A 20283-nucleotide genomic window follows, 5' to 3' on the forward strand; every position below is an offset into this window, starting at 1 on the left:
TATATATATATATATATATATATATATATATAATATAGACTATCTCTGAAATATATAGTGGGATATATTGTGAAAAATGTCTTTGCTCTTTTACTTGGAAATACAACTTTCTCAGGTGGGCTAATCATTTTGTCTTATATATGGCGATGCAGTGGCGCAGTAGGTGATGCTGTCGCCTCACAGCAAGTAGGTTGCTGGTTCGAACCTCGGCTGAGTTGGCATTTCTGTGTGGAGTTTGTGTGTACTCCCTTCGTTCGCGTATCTTTCCTCTGGGTCCTCTGGTTTCCCCCACAGTCCAAAGACATGCGGTACAGGTCAATTGGGTTGGATAAATTGTTTGTAGGGTGTGTTTGTGTGTGGATGTTTCCCAGAGATGGGTTGCGGCTGGAAGGGCATCCGCTGCGTGAAAACGTGCTGGATAAGTTGGCGGTTCATTCTGCTGTGGTGACCCTGGATTAATAAAGGGACTAAACTGACAATAAAATTAATATATACACACACATATATATATATATATATATATATATATATATATATATATATATATATATATATATATATATATATATATATGTATACATTTTTTTTTAAATTCAGACGTACTACTCTGCTCACATACCAATTTTAGCGTACTATATAGTATGGAAGTATGCAGTTTCGGATGCAGCCAGAGTCTAAAATCCTTTTTGTATGAGGAACTACTTTTTCCACCATTCATTCACATCTGCAGCTGATGTCAGAACAGCAGAAACAGTTGCTACTTCACCAGCGTTACTTTAGAGCTCGTGTTTGAATGATTCTCTGGCGTAATGTCTAAAGGGATGACAGAACAGCTGTTTTTGCTCACATTTTAAGATTAAAAGGCTGAACAGCATGAAATGTCATCAGTCTACAGAGATTTTCCAGTATTTTATCAGGAGATCACAATAATTAACCCCAAAATAGCCAAAGCAAAGCAAACACTAACAGATTACTATGGTATAAATACAGCACTACAGCATACAAAAGAGAGAGATCGACTTAGAAAGTCACTTACCTGTTTTATAATGGTTTGATCAGCTGTAGTTTAAAAAATATGGAGAAAAAAAGTGCGGCGTTTTCTCCTCTAAGGACTTATTATGAAGTCTCTGTCGCCATCTTGTGGTGCAACCGTCTTTGCTATGCTCAGTATGACAAGTTGATGGCCGCAGATGCACTAGATGTCCTAAATTATAAATATTTTAAAACAAGCACTATCCTTATAAATGAAAATAAGTACATTATGTTGTCCAACAGCTGCAATATTTGTCAAACTGTAGTGAGTTAATTGATCTGCTGGAGTAATACGCAAGAGTGAAGAGGCTGTACTCCCCGCTCTTCACTTTAGTCTGCAACCACTATACATATATATTTGTATACACACACACAAATGTGATTGAACTCTGAAAGTGTGTCAATATTTTTGCTTTCAAATCCTACCATGGAGCATGTCTCCATTTACTACACTGAGCAGTTGGAGAGAATCACTGATATTTGATGTTAGTTCAGCGCTCTCTTCAGCGACCTCCTGAAAGTACACGTTGGCATCAAGCTTCTTCAAATGTTCATCAAGATGTTCAGCAGATGTGAGATTCTGTAAGATAACAGTATGAGTCTCTATTCAGTCAAACCTCAGAGAAATCCATCAGACTAAATGGGATCTGGTTTTTAATCTTAAAAAAAGCATAGCTGCATGCAAACGTACAGAAGACGCTCTATGCAGAAAAATGTCCAACTGTGCAAAGAGCAATACTATAAGCAGGTCAGTGACAGATTGACTTATCCACCTGTTAACCACTAATACTAACATACCTGCCAAAATCATAAGAAATTCAGCTGGCCGAGCTCTCCAAAACGACACGCAAGCCAGCTCTACCTGCCAAAATCTGCTCTGTGGGCAGCAAAAAAACATTACGCAACCACCCCATTTAGAGTTGAAAGCCATTTTTGCAGGAAAATGACACAGGGTGAATATGTGCTAGCATTTGCACCCAATATGGACCTCTAGAACAAAGAAAAAAGGGAGTTTTTCCAGCTAACATATGGTGACCATCTAAGATATACGTAACAGCTGTCTTTTTCTTAATGACTGCCTTCAGCTTAGAATATGAGCAATGCTGACGTCTTCAAAACCGATCCAGATGCAAACACTTCATCAGTTTGCTGCATTCACTGTAAAAACATACCGGGTTCCATACAATCCCTTCAACGCAAATCGATTAAGTTCACTTAATAGTTTTCAGAATTTTAAGTTGACTGAACATAAAACAATTAAAACGACTAAAAAACTCAATAATTGTGTTGTTTCAGCTCATATTTAATAAGAAGTTTTAAAAAGCATCCAAAATGTTATATGGCATCTTGTATGCTTTGAATGTCACACATGTATTGCGAAAAAGACAACCTCGATAAATAAATAAATATAATAATGGCACTATCAGTTCTTTTAAGGTAGCCTACCGATAAATTTAGTCTATTTAAATTAAAGAGTTTATCCAATAAATCACAATTGCCACCTTAAATATTCTATCCGAGGTTCTTCAGGAAAGTTTTCAACCCAGGCTCATTCTGAAAACGTACCTCTATATACATTTCTGGAGAGCGACAAATACCAGGAGCTACGATTTTTGCCGTTTTTGTTTTCGCGAGTCCACCTAAGGCCGCTGTGCACGCCTTTTGAGATCTCAAATTTCTCTTGCGAGTGCCATTTGCACCTGCTGTTCTCACGTAAACCCATCAGAGGCCGCTGTTGACTGCCTGTTTGACTGACTGATCGACTGACCCACCCTTCTCCTTCCCTAAACCCAACCAATTGTATTAATTGATCCAATGTGTGCTGTGGAAAAGGGCGCTAAAGCGCAAAACTGTCAATGCGAGCGCACATTGAGGAAGATGCAAAGAAGCGATATGAACGTGGAGCTGCTTAATGCTCTGATGAACAATAATCATTTCTTCATCGCTAGAGCTGGAGCTGCTGCTTGAACCATCCAAGCTTGTTCAAGTCACCAGTAATTTTAACCACAAGCGTGTGAACTTCCTCTTTCCCTCTTCTTCTGTGTTATAAGCGGGGTGTCAGACGCGTAAAGTTATGTAGCGCCATCTAACGTCAAGGAGTGATTTTGCATACTCTTTTGCTTGGCGCCAGTGAAAATCGCTTAGGTTTGAATCCGGAAAAACGTCTCGTAAAATGCTGATGATAAAAGCAACGAAACGAAAAGCGTCCCGGTGTGTACTAGCCTTTATAAAGACTTTCAGAAAAAGGATAAAACTTGTGTAATGTAGCCAGAAGAAAAAAAACACTATCAAATTTACTGTCATTTCCCAGAGATGGGTTGCGGCTGGAAGGGCATCCGCTGCGTAAAAACTTGCTGGATAAGTTGGTGGTTCATTCCGCTGTGGCGACCCCGTTTTAATAAAGGGACTAAGCCGACAAGAAAAAGAATGAAAATTTACTGTCATGCCCTCATAAACACTGCATTAGAAACACCTCAGAAGCGTTAATTCGTTTTTTATTTTTTTTTGTAATTTGATGCAAAGATGATATATGAACAGAAATACATGTTCATACGTTTAAAAAAATCTAAATAATACAAACTTTCAAGGATTTAAGATGCTGATAACCATTAAACCCCGGCTGAAAAATCCAGTTTAAACTAGCCTAAGCTGGTTGGCTGGTTGACCTGCCTGGTTTTAGATGGGTTTTGGCCCTTTCCAGGCTGGTTTCCAGTCATTTCCAGCCTGATCTTAACTGGTCTGGCTGGAAAATGGAAAATCCCTCTCTTATTGCGCGGGGCCCCCCGCAGTGGGTGCCCTGCGGGCCCGTCCGCTACACCACTGGTCATCTACCAGCCTGACCAGGCTGGAAATGGCTGGAAACCAGCCTGGAAATGGCCAAAACCCCTCTAAAACCAGGCTGGTTGACCAGCTAAAACCAGCCAACCAGCCTAGGTTGGTTTAAGCAGTTTTATCAGTAGGGACATACCACTCTATTACAACTTACTTGTGACAAATCATCTATGTTTTCCCTCAACTAAAGTGTCTCCTGAATGAATAAGTGTAAATGAAATGTCATTTCGAGATCACAAAGGACATCTGGGCAACAGCGGCGCCTTTTCCCCTCAGAGATAAAGTTCAGCTTCAGAACGAACACGAGAGTGCGCTTCAAGTGACATAATGCTCAATTATTACCCTCCATTGCTCGGGATGATCAAGTAAAAACTCTCTCAGTGCCATCACTAAAAGCCTCTGCGATATTTCTCTCTCTTTCTGCAGACTGAGAGATCGGCTTGAGAAATAAAATCATCTCGACTCTGTCACGCCTGAGTAGCGCTCGCGACACGACGCCATTTTTCAAGAGCAACCCGCGCCTTTTTTCCCTGCTTTCTTTCACGGAGGCCAAAACGAAGAGCGAAGCTGATCAGGCGCGCATAATGCCCGTGAAATAAATCCAGACTGTGAAATGTTTTCCTTTAAAGCACAGCTCTCAGCGCAGATAATGCTCAACAATATTTCAAGGAGGATTGCACCCCGCTGTTATCCTATAAACGTCTTCTGAGGTTATGAGGTTTAAAGAGAGCTATGAATATATAGAGGAGCTCGGTGGAGCTTATATTCCGTCAAATGTGCTCTTTGGCTACTTAACAAAATCTCATTTCAGGTCGTGTGTTGTTTTATTAGGGATGTTTAGGACTAGTGAGGCGACGATATTGCTTATTACAGTTCAGCATTGTCATTTGTTGAGGAGAGGTGTGTTGCTATTGCTTTGCTTAAAGGGCAAGTTCACACAAAAAAATTGATGAAAATTTCATCCAGGTGAGTTTTTATTCACCTTTTATTCATGTCTTCCTCTTTGATCATCTTCAATCAAAGTCTGAAAATTTGCGCCGCATAAAATACTTTTTTTGTCTGGTTTCCCTGCTGAAAAATTCAGCTTAAACCAGCCTAGGATGGTTGGCTGGTTTTAGCTGGTTGACTAGGCTGGTTTTAGAGGGGCTTTGGCCACTTCCAGGCTGGTTTTCAGCCATTTCCAGCCCGGTTTTAGCTGGACAAGCTGGGAGATGACCAGCTAAAACCAGCTTGGCCAGCCTAGCCAGCTATGTCCATCTTAAACCAGGATGGTCATGTTGGTTTTAGATGGTTTTAGCTGGTCAATTTCCAGCTTGACCAGCTAAGACCAGGCTGGAAATGACTGGAAACCAGCCTGGAAGTGGCCAAAACCCCTCTAAAACCAGTCTGGTTGACCAGCTAAAACCAGCCAACCATCCTAGGCTGGTTTAGGCTGGATTTTTCAGCAGTGTTTTAGCATTTATAGCATTTTCTAGACAAGCAAAACATGTTTTAAAGTGTCACAAAACACATTTTTTAAGTTGTTGACATATACTGTATGTGTCCCACGCTGCTAAAACACTATTAGGACACATGTATTTTCAACACAATCTCACGCCAATTCGTAACTTTTTGATTTAGTGGCTAATTCGTATGAATTTGTACAGTTTAATACATATAGGTTAGTACAGTTTGCTCATCACCCAATTACGGTTGGGGTTAGAGGTGTGGTTAGGTGCCACGCCTCCTTTTTAAAATCTTACATTTTCATACAACCCTACTCGTACGAATTTGTACGAATTAGCCACTAAACTGTCAAAACGTAAAATACTTAAGTTTCCTCGTGAGATCAGGCTGGTATTTCCAATAAAAAGTAAAAATTGGTTGTTTTTGCGTTACTTCGAGCGCATTCGTTCTTCGGGTTTGAAACAAATTTAGATTAGATTAGATCCTTGCGTGTATTGCAGAGAGTGGACTTTTGTACCTGGGAGTACATCATGACGTCTGTGAGTGTGCAGCATTAATTCATGAGAAAGACTTGGTTCAAACCAATCAGCGCACTCTATTGTGAATAAGGTGCAACTTCATTCATTCATTCATTTATTTTCTTGTTGGCTTAGTCCCTTTTCTAATCAGCCGCAACCCACCTCTGGGATACATCCACACACACATTCATACACTACGGACAATTTAGCCTACCCAATTCGCCAGTACCACATGTCTTTGGACTGTCGCCCTCTCTATTCTGTCGTCTATGCGCAAATATATTTGAGGACGAGGGTGGTGAGGGAGTTGTCGCGGACATAACTGAGGATGCTGGTGGTAAGGGAGGTGTCGCGGATGCCGCCCTCTCTATACTGCCGCCCTAGGCGGCCACCTAGGTCGCCTCTATGGACGCGCCGGCCCTGGTTATATGTTGGGGTATTTTTAACCCAGCTATTTTAACAGTGTAGTATAAATTAATTAGTTACTAAGTTTACAGTATGTTAACATCACTGCAATATTATGGTACAATATTATGGACTGAAAGATCCGCTGTAAATGCGGCTCTTAGAGTGTAAACATGTAAACACCGTAATCAAACTATTACAGTCGTGTAGAATTTTCGCCGCATTTTGTGACGGGATAGTCTATACACACACGGCCTACCAAGTTACCGAGAAATGTGGAGGGTTTTTTTCTTGTGCAAACAATCCATTAAAACTACACTCTTCCAGCAGTTCCTCATATGCAATATCTGATTTGTCATGGGGACATGCAAGAAATGTTCCTGAATGAAAGTGGAAGTGCCAAACTGCAGTTAAAGTCCACAAATTATTGATTTACACTGCCTTTGGAGGACAAAGCTTTTTCAACTCTGCCCACAAATGTTCTATAGGATTGACATCATGGCTTTGTGATGGCCACTCCAAAACATTCACTCTGTTGTCCTTAAAGCACATTTTAACTAATTTGGCAGTATGCTTAGGGTCATGGTCTGTTTGGAAGACCCATTTATGGCCAAGTTTTAATTTCCTGGCTGGTGTCTTGAGATGTTGCTTTAGTATTTCTACATAATGTTCTTTCTTCATGATGCCATCTATGCTGTGAAGTGGACCAGTCCCTCCTGCAACAAAACAGCCCCACAACATGATGCTGCCAGCCCCATACTTCACAGTTGGGATGGTGTTCCTAGGCTTGTCAGCTTTCCCCTTTGTCCTCCAAATGTAACACGGGTCATTTTGGCCAAACAGTTCAATTTTAGTTCCATCAGACCACAGGACATGTCTCCAGAAACTATTCTTTTTCGCAGTGTAATTTAGCAAATTGTAATCTGGCTTTTTTTTGTTGATTCTGGCTTGTTGAATGTCCCATGTTGTCACACAAGGAAGCAGTGTATTTGAGGTTTTCCTTAAATACTATTCTACGGTTGAGCCTCCAATGAACTTAAATGTTGTCAATTAGCCAATCAGAAACTTGCAAAACATTGACTCTGAGTTTTTTTTCAGTGGCAGAATAATCTTATTGTATGTAAACTTGACTTTTAAGGAAAGTGATAACAATTTCTCAAAAAACATCTCACCTATTATTCTGCTATTAAGCAGAACAGAAACCAATTTGACAATCCCAACTTACCTAAAAGAGAAATAGTTTAGTCACATTAACATCTGACTTTTTTAAAATGGTTATGTGCCTTTTTATACAGTGTGTGTAAACTTCTGCTTTCAACTGTATATACAGCTACAGTTGAAGTCAGAATTATTATTAATATCTAATAATTTTGTCCTTAAAATGTTTTTTTAAAAATTAAAAACTGCTTTTATTCTAGTTGAAATAATACAAATAAGACTTTCTCCAGAAGAAAAAATATTATCAGGCATACTGTTAAAATTTTCTTGCTCTGTTAAACATCATTTGGGAAATATTAAAAAAGAACAAAAAATAAATAATCAAAGGGGGGCAAATAATTCTGACTTCAACTGTATATACTAAAGCATAAAAACAGCTGAAAGTCTTCTTTATTGTTCTACTGAAGACAAAAGTCATCTACATCTTCAATTACTTGAATAATTAACTGTAAATGTACTTTTTTTAATGTGTGTAACAGTCAGAAATCATCCTATTTTTACCTTTTGAATAGGCAAGAGTCTCATATAGAGTCTAGAAGACCTAGCTTGGCTTTTTGTTTGGGGTGTCACATTTTTTTTAAATGTAAAAGTGAGCTGCGTTGACACTGAATCTGCTGAATGGAGTCTAAATTTAGACTAAATGGTGTTGTTTCTCTTAAACGGAGATATTCTGATCATTTACAAGTGGAAAACGTCTGGCCTTTTTTTTTTATCATCATCTCCACAGGGAGGGCGCAGATGGTACAGATAGAAGTCGGAAAAAGAGAGTTATATCACCGTTTTTGCAACAGAACTTGGCTGTTAACTCACTTTGTATCAGTTCTGTTATGAAGCTTGATTAAAAAAAAAACGAAATAACAAATAAAGAAAACAGAAGGATGTTCCTGTCAAAAGTTTTTGAACAGTACGATTTTTAAAGTTTATTGTGTGAATATGTAATATTTCTATTATCATCTTTACTTTGTTTTAAGATTCCTCATCCAGACCCAAAATCTAGATACTCTCCGAATCCAATTGTTAAAACATCTTTTAAAATTTGGCACCAATTTAGACGAGCTTTATCATTTACAGATCTCTCAATGCAGGCCCCTATTATGGGAAATCATATGTTTACTCCTTCGATTGCAGATGCTACATTTAATTGCTGGATAGAGAAAGGACTCACCACACTGAACAAATAATAAAGTGATTCCAATTTCGTCCTTCGATTAAATAAGAACAAAATACAATATCCCCAAAACACATTTCTTCAGATATTTACAGATCCGCAGTTTTATGATTTCTATTACAGTAGACTTTCCAACCTACAGAAACATTACTTGACACCATTTTAAAAACCAACCCAGCTCTCAAAGGTAATATATATGCTTACAAAACCTTTATTATGATTAAAATCCATATTTATTAGCAGTTCACTTTTAATTTTAAGATCCAAAGATCAGCATTTATTTGAAACAAAAAAGCCTGTGTGTTATACCCTGCCATTCAAAAGCTCAGAGTCAGATTAATATATTTATTGTTTTTGTAAAGAAAGTATAAAAATGTTTTGCTTCTATTTAGCAAGGATGCTTTAAATCAGAGATGCCCTAAGTAGTGTAAATTCATATAGAAACTGTTCTTTTAAACAGCAAAAATTTGTCATAAATGTACAGTTTATGCTATACACTCTAAACCAGGGGTTCTCAACTTGTTTTTCCATGGGACGCACATTTTTACATGGTCATCAAGCCGCGACCCAATTTTTTAGGAGCTATAATACAATTTTAGGAATTATAATTAATTTGTATTTCTTTGTTAACACACACAAGTAGTGACAGATACATCATAAGACATTTACCAAGACTTACAAATAAACAATACTTTATCGCTGTCATTTAACAAAATGGATCAAATTATAGAAATACTACAGAGGAAAAACGTCAAATACTGTAAACAGTGGTTAGGGTAAGGAAAAGTTCAGTTACCATTAACTAAACTGAACTGTTAATAAAACATTAACACTGAATCTGTTGAACAGAACAAACCAGCAAATTAAAGTAAAATTATTAAAATAATCATAACCGTTTTTATAATAATCACCAGTTATTTGCTCTTCTGCTATTGTGTGGGCTTTCTTGGCCTTTGCTACACGGTGAGCCAACACAATCTCACAGCAATTTGTAACTTTTTCATTTAGTGGCTAATTCGTATGAATTCGTACGATCTGATTCGTACATTTTAGTACGATTTGCTCATCCCCCAATGACGGTTGGGTTTAGGGGTGGGGTTAGAAGCCACGCCTCCTTTTTAAAATCGTACATTTTCATACGACTGAACTCTTACCGTAAACTACTCGTACTAAACTGGCACACCGTAAAATACTTACGTTTTTTCGTGAGATCAGACTGGGTGAGCACAGTAAGATGTGAGGAGTGCCTGTTGTTTTAAACATGAAGATGTTCGGCACTTTTGTGATGGATTCAGCTCTTGGAGTCGTCTTTGAAAGTAGTCCACAGGTTTGTCCTTGCAACTGGGATGTTTGGTTTCTAAATGTAGTTTTAATTTAGAAGGTTTCATGCTCTCTTGTGAGGGCACCTCACTACACACTGAGGTTTTAAGCCTTTTTTGTCGTCAATATATGTAAATCCACACTTTACATATTCAGGGTTGTACTTGCGCTTCGACATATTTGTTGCTACATGATAATCGGTACGGTTGTCGCGCACATTTCAAAATAAAAGTCCAATATAAGCAAAATAAGTCAAAAATTAAACTTTTGTTGACTTTTTTGACCACACACTCTCCGACCCAATGAAAATGTTGTCGCGACCCACCAGTTGAGAAACACTGCTCTATTGACCTTATTCTAAAATGCAGAAGTGCGCCTGTTTTCGCGATTGTCTTAGAACTTCCGTTTCAGTCGCCTATGGGAGAAATGACAAGGAATAATAAACGTCAAAAAACGGTCAAACTAGTTGCTCTACAAACAAATGTTTGCATGACTATACAGACCAAGTAGAATAATATAACAAGGAAATATCAGTTTGCAACATCAAACAGCGAAACGAGCAGTTTTTAATGTCTAAAAATGAATGGAAGTGAATGAGACCGGAAGTCTCGTGCCAAAAAGATTCAAATGGCAGCGCCCGCTCGTCTGCGGAGAATAAGGTCAATACAATAAAATGACAAAAAGCCATCACAACAAAAGCTTTTACTCAACGTATTGTAATGTGTTAATCGAGTTTCAGCTTGTTTTTAAAGTTATGCAAAGTTTGATGTAATATTTTTAGTCGGTTCGACTGATGTAAGTTGAGATGACTAGAAAATTACAATTGATTCAACTAAAAAATTTAAGGCAGTGAGATTTTTTATGGCATACATTAGAAAGAGGGGTAACACAGTGGCTCAGTGGTTAGCACTGTCGCCTCACAACAAGACGGTCACTGGTTCGAGTACCGGCTGGGCCAGTTGGCATTTCTGTGTGAAGTTTGCATGTTCTCCCCGTGTTGGCGTAGGTTTCCTCTGGGTGCTCCAGTTTCCCCAATACAATCTCACGGCAATTCGTAACTTTTTCATTTAGTGGCTAATTCATACGAATTTGTATGATCTAATTCGTAAATTTTAGTACGATTTGCTCGTCCCCCAATGACAGTTGGGTTTAGGGGTGGGGTTAGGTGCCACACCTCCTTTTTAAAATCGTACAATTTCTAACGACTGAACTCGTACGAATTCGTACGAATTAGCCACTAAACTGCCAAAACGTAAAATACTTACGTTTTCTCGTGAGATCAGGCTGGTTTCCCCCACAGTCCAAACACATGCACTATAGGTAAATTAGGCTGTAGTGTATGAGAGTGTGTGAGTTTGTATAGGTGTTTCCCAGTACTGGGTTGCAGCCGGAAGGGCATCTGCTGTGTAAAACATATGCTGGATAAGTTGGCAGGTCATTGGCGACCTCTAATGAATAGAGGGACTAAGCTAAAGGAAAATGATTGAACGCTTTAACATTGGATCAAGTTAATGCAAAGATTTTCATAAACGACAAGTGTTGAGGTGTAAATCACTTAAAAAAGTGATCTAAAAGACTGAAAATGACTGACGCCATGCTTCTGTTTTGCAGTTTTACATTTAATTAAAACCTCTTAGCATTTGCTTCATCGTCTTAATTACAGTGACACTCAAGCTGACAGATAGCAATACTGTTATTTTCAGATTTCGGTCTTTAAGATATCATGATGCGCTCATCATCAGTATGGTTGCAATGTGCTCTGTTTTTTCACCAGACCCACATCCTGACAGCAGAAAGGTGTTGATTGAGCTCTTCACACACACATTCAGAGCTTTGCGTTGTACTTTCTAAACGCTCTCTGTGTGATTGCAGAGACTGAATGCAATTATAATTTAATTTCCTCTGTTACATGTGGAGACAGATCTGTAGCATATCCGCCATATACATCTGAAACTTCAATAATCATCACGCTTTGTGAGAGAAACCCAAATCAATGTCTGAAATCATCCTCATGTCCCTCAAACTGTTAAAGTCAGAATTATTATCCCTCTTTAAGTTTTTTTTTTTTATATTTCCTAAATGATGTTTAACAGAGCAAGGAAATTTTCACAGTATGTCTGATAATATTTTTTCTTCTGCAGAAAGTCTTATTTGCTTTATTTCAGCAAGAATAAAATCAGTTTTTAATTAAAAAAAACATTTTTATGGTTTCCTTTTATAGATCACTTGCCCTCACATGTGAGGGAAATAGTTTTGTGTGTTAATTAGGTTTTTGTTTTGTAGAGGAGGGTGGTCAGAGGCTCAGAGAATGGTCTTTTGTTTTTTGTTTGTTATTTTTGTTGTTTTTTTATCTTCTTTTTTTCTGTTCTAATGTTCTTTTTTTCAAATGACATGTCCATATTATTAGGAATGTGCTGTTATGAGGAAAATATATATTAAGTTGTGTGGGCCTTTTCAGGGACTATATGACTAATTGGTTGCCAATATTGATACTTATAGATAGTATGACGTTTCCCTTTTTCCTTTTTTTTTCCCCTTACCTCCATATATCTGCTGGCTTGTTTTTAAGGATTACTACAATTTCTACAATTCTTTGCACATTTTTGTAAAACTTGCCTTTGATTATGTCTGTAAAAGCACATTGTACAGTTTTTTGAAAACTTTAAATAAACATGTTTAACTTGGAAAAAAAAAAAACATTTTAAGGTCAAAATTATCAGCCCCTTTAAGCTGTATTTTTTTCGATAGTCTGCAGAACAAACCATCATTATACAATAACTCGCCTAATTACCCTAAACTGCCTAGTTAACCTAATTAACCTAGTTAAGCCTTTAAATGTCTCTTTAAGCTGTATAGAAGTGTCTTGAAAAATATTATTTACTGTCATCATGGCAAAGATGAAATAAATCAGTTATTAAAAATGAGGGGCCAATAATTCAGGGGGGCCAATAATTTTGACTTCAACTACACTGCCTGGATTAAATTAAATAAATATTTGGTACATATTTGACCAAAAGTTGGGTTACAACAACCCAGTATTTTTACTGATAGGGTGAATAAATATTGCGCAAATTATTTTATTAATATCAGATATTACATGTTTTTATTAGTTAATTTGCTTTTTTATTTTAATTTAGTTTTGCTTCATATTAAAACTATACACACTACAAATGCTAGATTCAAACATGGATAAACACATATTTATTTAATTCATTCATTTTCTTGTCGGCTTAGTCCCTTTATTAATCTGGGGTCGCCACAGCAGAATGAACCGCCAACTTATCCAGCAAGTTTTTACGCAGCGGATGCCCTTCCAGCCGCAACCCATCTCTGGGAAACATCCACACACACACTCTTACACTACTGACAATTTAGCCTATATCCAATTTGCCTATACCGCATGTCTTTGGACTGTGCGGAGGAAACCCATGCGAACGCAGGGAGAACATGCAAACTCTACACAGAAACGCCAACTGAGCAGAGGCTCGACCCAGCGACCTTCTTGCTGTGAGGCGACAGCACTACCTACTCTACCACTGCTTCGCCCACTTTATATAATTATTAAATTATATTTAAAATACACTTTTAACCCAACAGTCCATATTTGACCCAATGTTGGTTTACAAGCAAACATTTTTAATGTAAACTAAATAATTATTGAGCCAATTATGTTATTAATATCAAATATTACTATTTATTTATCAGTCATTTTGCTTTGCAGCCTATTTTAATTGAATTAAAATCAATATAAGATATACAATCGAAACAAATTCTAGATTAAAACGTGGACAACTCAACATTAATTAATTTTAATTGAATTTAAATGACGAAACAAACACGTGGATTAATCCACATTCGCCCCAATGCTGCTTTACAACAACCCAGCGTGTTTTTTAGTGTGGAATTCACCACCACACAGCATGACTGCATCCGAAGTGAATTACCTGGGGTGTGAAGCTGAAAGGAAACTATCTGCATATCTCACACAGGATTAAAAACGCCTTTATTGGCGTCAATCTGAACGTGACACACACTTTGCCAAGTGCAGCGCGCGCGCACACACTCGCCATAAGCTCGCGCCGCTAACCTCAATAACACACACACACACACACACACATACACTCTCTCTCTCTCTCTTTCTCTCTGCCATAGGCTTACATGACAACACTTTATATCTCCATCTGTCGCCGAACGGGACCCGTATTTCAGGTTTATTGAACTTTAGCTCCCAGATGAAGGCAAAGTAGGAGGGATGCGCTGCTGTGCACGCGAGAGAATAAAGCAGGAGTAACTCCGGGATGGTTTGGATGTAAAACACTGAAGGTTTGATGATCATCTGCTGCTGACTCGTGTTGTGTTTTCATGAGTTTGGAGCTCATTTCTCCTCGCGCGAATCCTTTACCGCACACGCTGGACTGTCGACGCGCAAACATGCGTTTGTTGGTTGGATTTCTTTTGTCAACTTTTTGTCTTTGGGATTTAGCGTCGCTTTCTCGCGTTTTCACCAATCACTGGGCTGTTCGGATACCCGGAGGAGCGGGACAAGCTGATGAACTCGCCTCGAAATATGGCTTTACTAATTTGGGTCAGGTAAGAGACTGTTTTTATCCGTTTGTTTAATTTGAATGGCTCAGACGGTGCGCTGTTAGTTCACGAGGACTACAGCCTACCGCATCAATGGTATGAGAGCACAAGTCGGATCATGCGTAAATTACGCAAACGCTTACATTCTGCTCACTTTTTCTTCTACTTGAGGGTTTACAGACTACAATTAGCGTTGTTCTTTTGAAAATACTTCTGCACGTAGCGGTTCGCAGTTTTAATCGGAACAGGCAGCGATAATCGTCGTGCTAAAATGTAAACAACCCGGTGCTAGAACCGTACAGAGAGTTGTTTAGCAACAGTCAACCAATCATCGACTGTTTCAAAGCTTGGCTGATTTAGTGTTCATAAGTGAAGTCTCGCAGTACAGGATGAGTGGAAACTTTCACGCTGTAAAATATTATCTAATTCGAGTGAGTAAGAGATGAATAGCCTAATTATGTTATAAATAACAATTCTACAATATATCAGTGTATTTTAAGTCATCTATTTATGGTCAGTACTGTTAATTTTTATTTATTTATTTATTTTTACATTTACACACGAATAATTAGAAATCTCGAAATTTCGCAAACACGCCAGATAACTTGAGATTAAAGGGATAGTTCACACAAAAATACTCATTTTGTCATCATTTGCTCAGCCTTTACTGTTCAGCAAGTCAAATATGTGTCGAGTGAGGTAGAGATGATTTGCTTAATTATGTTTTTCTTGGCAATTTTACAAGATATCAGTGTAGTTTAAATTCTCTATTATTGGTCAGTCTACCTCGTTTTGCAAATTATTTTTGTTTATTTTGCATTCACAGAAAATTAATTGGAAATCTCCAAACTTTACTTCACAAACACGCCAGATAACTCGAGATTAAAGGGATAGTTCACATGAAAATACACAATCTGTCATCATTTGCTCACCCTTTACTGTTCAGCAAGTCAAATGTTCGTTAATTCGAGTGAGGAAGAGATGATTAGCCTAATTATGTTTTAAATAACAATTCTACAATATATCAGTGTATTTTAAGTGATCTATTTATGGTCAGTACTGTTAATTTTTATTTATTTATTTATTTTTACATTTATACATAATTGGAAATCTCGAAACTTCGCAAACACGCCAGATAACTCGAGATTAAAGGGATAGTTCACACAAAAATACTCATTCTGTCATCATTTGCTCACACTTTACTGTTCAGCAAGTCAAATATGTGTTGAGTGAGGTAGAGATGATTAGCTTAATTATGTTTTTCTTGGCAATTTTACAAGATATCAGTGCATTTTAAATGGTCTACTATTGGTCAATATTGCTAATTGTTTTTGTTTAGTTATTTAATTTTGCATTTACAGACAGCTAAATGGAAATCTCTAAACTTTTCCTTTCTGAACACACTAGATAACTTAGGATTAAAAATACACATTCTGTCATCATTTGCTCAACCATTCCTGTTCAGCAAGTCAAATGGTCTTTAATTTGAGTGAGGAAGAGATGATTAGCCTAATTGTGTTATAAATGTCAATTTTATAAGATGTTCAGTGTATTTTAAATCGTCTATTATTGGTCAGTATTGTTAGTTATTTTTATTTATTTATTACATTTACATATGAATAATAGGACAACTTTGCCCAGCAAACAAGCCAGATAACTTGAGATTAAAGGGATAGTTCACACAAAATTACTCATTCTGTCATGATTTGCTCAGCCTTTACTGTTCAGCAAGTCAAATATGTGTTGAGTGAGGTAGAGATGATTAGCCTAATTGTGTTTTTCTTGGCAATTTTACAAGATATTAGTGCATTTTAAATGGTCTACTATTGGTCAATATTGCTAATTATTTTTTATTTATTTATTTATTTTTGCATTTACAGACGATTAATTGAAAATCTCCAAACTTTACTTTGCAAACACGCAAGATAACTCGAGATTAAAGGGATAGTTCACACTAGGCTTGGGCGGTATCCAAATTTTGATACCGTCAAACCGCCTCCATATTTTACCCCGGTATCCGGTATTACCGGCGTAATAAAAAAAATTATGATGTAAGGCTCAGACAGTGTCACCAAACTGTTGGCTTAAGCCTAAACCATTCAGAACCTGAATACATTCTATGCGACCTTAGGCTCGCGGTCAGAGAGAGAGAGAGAGAGAGAGAGAGAGAGAGCAAAGCGACGCACAGCACCTCTCTCTCTCTCTCTCTCTCTCTCTCTTTTACACATGCACACACACACACACACATCTCTCCCGCGATTTATTCAGAAATTTACTCCCACACCATAAGAAATCTGGCCTGCTCCCGCGGAACAGCAGCGGGAATGCAGAGCTGTAATCGGGCCATAAAAATTATACCCGATAGGTCCCGAGTCTGACAGGTACATTTTGATTGACAGCTTTATACAGCGCGAACCCGTTCACAGCCCGACATTCAAATGTGCTCATGCACACAGCTCTAATGCATTTTTTTCAAGAATGAGTCATTTATATGTTTTAACATCCTTTATTCGTAACAAGCGTAGACTATAGGCCACTTGAAAGTTGGAACAAAGAAATAAAATAAGTCCTACAGCTGTAACATCGTAACATATCAGCACTCTATAGGTCTAGGTACATGCACTTAGCCTTTAAATTAGCCTACACACCAATGAAAAGTAATCTTGCTTAACAAACCAAATTAAAATAAACTCTTAATGGTGACTGGTATTTTGGCAATAACGAAATTAAGATAAAGGCTCTGCAAGAATTGTTTCTCCACTTCTCTTCACAATCTGGCATTAGGGCGGCGGTGAAGCTGAATAATAAAAGAATAATGCCACCATTAGCCTGTATACTCTGTCTACATTATGATTATATGGTTTAATTAATATTTATTTATAATTTAAAAACCCTTTACTCACCAAGATTAGGCTACGTGTGTTTGTGGAGGAACATTATTAAATCCACTGGCTTTAGCGCAGTCTCTCACTCATGGTGCGTCCAGCAGCTGAACACCCTTTCCTGCGGCTACAGGTCGAGATGCAGAGTTCTGATCCGGCTGAAGTTTTGGGTAGGATTGCTTTTTCATCTTCTACCAGTCAGGAACATGCATTTAATTTTCCATGACAGCAGTTTCACTTTAGCGAATGGCCTCTTCTTTTTACCTGTCAGCTTGCTGTTTAGGGCTCTACCGTAATACGCAGTGTATGAGCGACCGCGAAATACCTGCGGCTGGAATAACCGCTCCTTCTGAGCTAGTGACTGACTTGACCGCCTTAAAAATTCACTTTTTTTACTACTTCATCATCATTTGTTTCACCTTTGCAGGGATGGATTTTAATGCAGGGATTTGGATTTTTTCGGGTCTCGCCGGGTTCGGGCAAAGATCTTCAGCTCTAATGCAGACCTCTCGTTCATATTAACCACGTCTCCCTTCTGTTCAGTCGAAACTGCCAAACTGCAGGACACTTTGAAGCGCGACTCGTCACGTCTCCTCTCCCCCTCCCTCTCCCCCTTCTCTCCCTCCCTCTCCCTCTTCCTCTCCCTCTCTCCTCCACACTGTCCCGTGATGACAACCACACATACGTTTTTGTAGGCATTAAATAAAGGATATTTAATATTTTATGACGGTATAACGGTATTGAAACTGACACTGTTGCTATTTTTAGATCCCGCGGTATACCATAATACCGTAATACCGCCCAAGCCTAGTTCACACAAAAATACTCATTCTGTCATCATTTGCTCACCCTTTACTGTTCAGCAAGTCAAAAGTTCCTGGAGTGAGGAAGAGATGATTAGCTTAATTGTATTTGTTAACATTTTTACAAGATAACAGTGTATTTTGCATCCTCTATTATTGTTCAGTATTGCTAATTATTTTTGTTTGTTTATTTATTTTTACATTTACGGACGATTAATTGGAAATCTCCAAACTTTACTTTGCAAACACGCCAGATAACTCGAGATTAAAGGGATAGTTCACACAAAAATATGCAATCTGTCATGATTTGCTCAGCCTTTACTGTTCAGCAAGTCAAATGTTCGTTAATTCGAGTGAGGAAGAGATGATTAGCCTAATTATGTTATAAATGTCAATTTTATAGTTTCCCAGAGATGGTTTGCGACTAGAAGGGCATCCGCTGCGTAAAAATGTGCTGGATGAGTTGGCGGTTCATTCCGCTGTGGCGACCCCGGATTAATAAAGGGACTAAGCCGACAATAAAATTAATGAATGAATGTCAATTTTATAAGATGTCAGTGTATTTTGAATAGTCTATTATTGGTCAATATTGCAAATTATTTTTATTTATTTGATTATTTTTACCTTTACAGACGATTAATTGGAAATCTCCAAACTTTACTTCGCAAACATGCAAGATAACTCGAGATTAAAGGGATAGTTCACACAAAAATGCACATTCTGTGATCATGTAATCATTCTCGTTCCAAACCTTGACGAGTTTCTTTCTTCTGTTGAACACAGAAGAAGATATTTTGAAAAAGTTGAAAACCAGTAACTATTGACTTCTATAGGATTAGTTTTTTCTACAAAGAAAGTTAATGCCTACAGCTTTTCAGCTTTTATTAATATATTCATTTTGATGTTCAAGAAACTAATGAGTACATTTTCATTTTTGGGTGAACTTTCCCTTTAACCCCTGATTAAAATGACTATGTTTGAATGTGCTGTAACCTGTAAGCAAATGGTGCTCAGTAGAGGGTGTGAACTGAACACTGAGATCCCATCAAAACAAATCAGTTTATTGTGCAAAATGTATACTGAATCAAAAATGCAGTTGAGGAACACTAATTAAATGGAGAAACAAACTGTACAGGTCGTACTTTGACGCTGGCTGAATAGGAAAATTCAATTGTTCTTTTGTGTTTTGTTTGGTGCAGCGGCTAATAATAAATCACAGATAGTGATTTGTAGCCCAAATCATGCGAGTGCAGCTGTATAAATGAAACCGGATAGTGCTGCACAGTTTTATTGATGTGTCTTTAGGCACACGGAGATCAAGCAACCTGTACTTATGTAACTCCGTAGATATATTAGATTGATGAAATGTCATGAAGTTTGATTATTATTATTATTATTTTGCTTTAAATTTTTTTAAAGTTCAAACTTATTCATGCTGCAATCCTAGTTATGCACAATCATACATGTTCTTGCCTTTTTAAAGCTTCTATCTCTATATGTTACTCATTTGACAATGTATATGCATGTGTGTGTGTGTGTGTGTGTGTGTGTGTGTGTGTGTGTGTGTGTGTGTGTGTGTGTGTGTGTGTGTGTGGACACTACCTTACAAAAGACTTGTCGCCTATCCAAGTTTTAGGAACAACAAATAATAACTTGACTTCTAGTTGATCATTTGGTATCAGAAGTGGCTTATATGAAAGGCAAATGCCTCTAGATTACGCTTATTTTACCAAAATAAAATATGATCATGCCTTGATTTTTAATTATTTAATTAGGACAGTAAGGTCTGACTTTGCTTAGACAAAAGTCGTGTCACTTAACAGAAATAATGTCCAGTATAGAATATAAAGTCATGCTGCAGTGGAAACTGAATGAATATTGTGTCTGACTCCATCATGGGTTTGGAGGACTGCATCCATACATCTCTGACATGACTCAAATCACTGATTAATGAAGTCATCTGGAATGGCAAAGAAAGCGTTCTTCCAGCGTTCTTGCAGGACTCCCTCTTTGGATTCCTTTTCAATGCCTCTTCCTTCATCTTACCCCAGACGTTCTCAATAATCTTCATCTCT

At 37.7% G+C, this 20283-nt stretch overlaps 1 protein-coding gene across 50 annotated transcripts in view; it reads left to right on the forward strand.

Moving 5' to 3' along the window:
* Window positions 1-14244: 14244 nt before the first annotated feature.
* Window positions 14245-20283, forward strand: part of pcsk6 (proprotein convertase subtilisin/kexin type 6) — an 884625-nt gene continuing 878586 nt past the window's right edge. For all 50 annotated transcript variants that reach the window (XR_015495133.1, XR_015495136.1, XR_015495090.1 and 47 more), the window contains exon 1: window positions 14245-14529. Coding sequence is in view for 3 of the 50 variants with exons in the window: in XM_087260238.1 (XP_087116364.1) it covers window positions 14302-14529 (228 nt within the window). In the remaining 47 variants the exon portion in view is untranslated. The remainder of the gene's footprint in view (window positions 14530-20283) is intronic.

This window comes from Danio rerio, chromosome 7 (assembly GCF_052040795.2).
Source record: "Danio rerio strain M-AB ecotype USA chromosome 7, GRCz13ab, whole genome shotgun sequence".
Taxonomy (NCBI): Eukaryota; Metazoa; Chordata; class Actinopteri; order Cypriniformes; family Danionidae; genus Danio; species Danio rerio.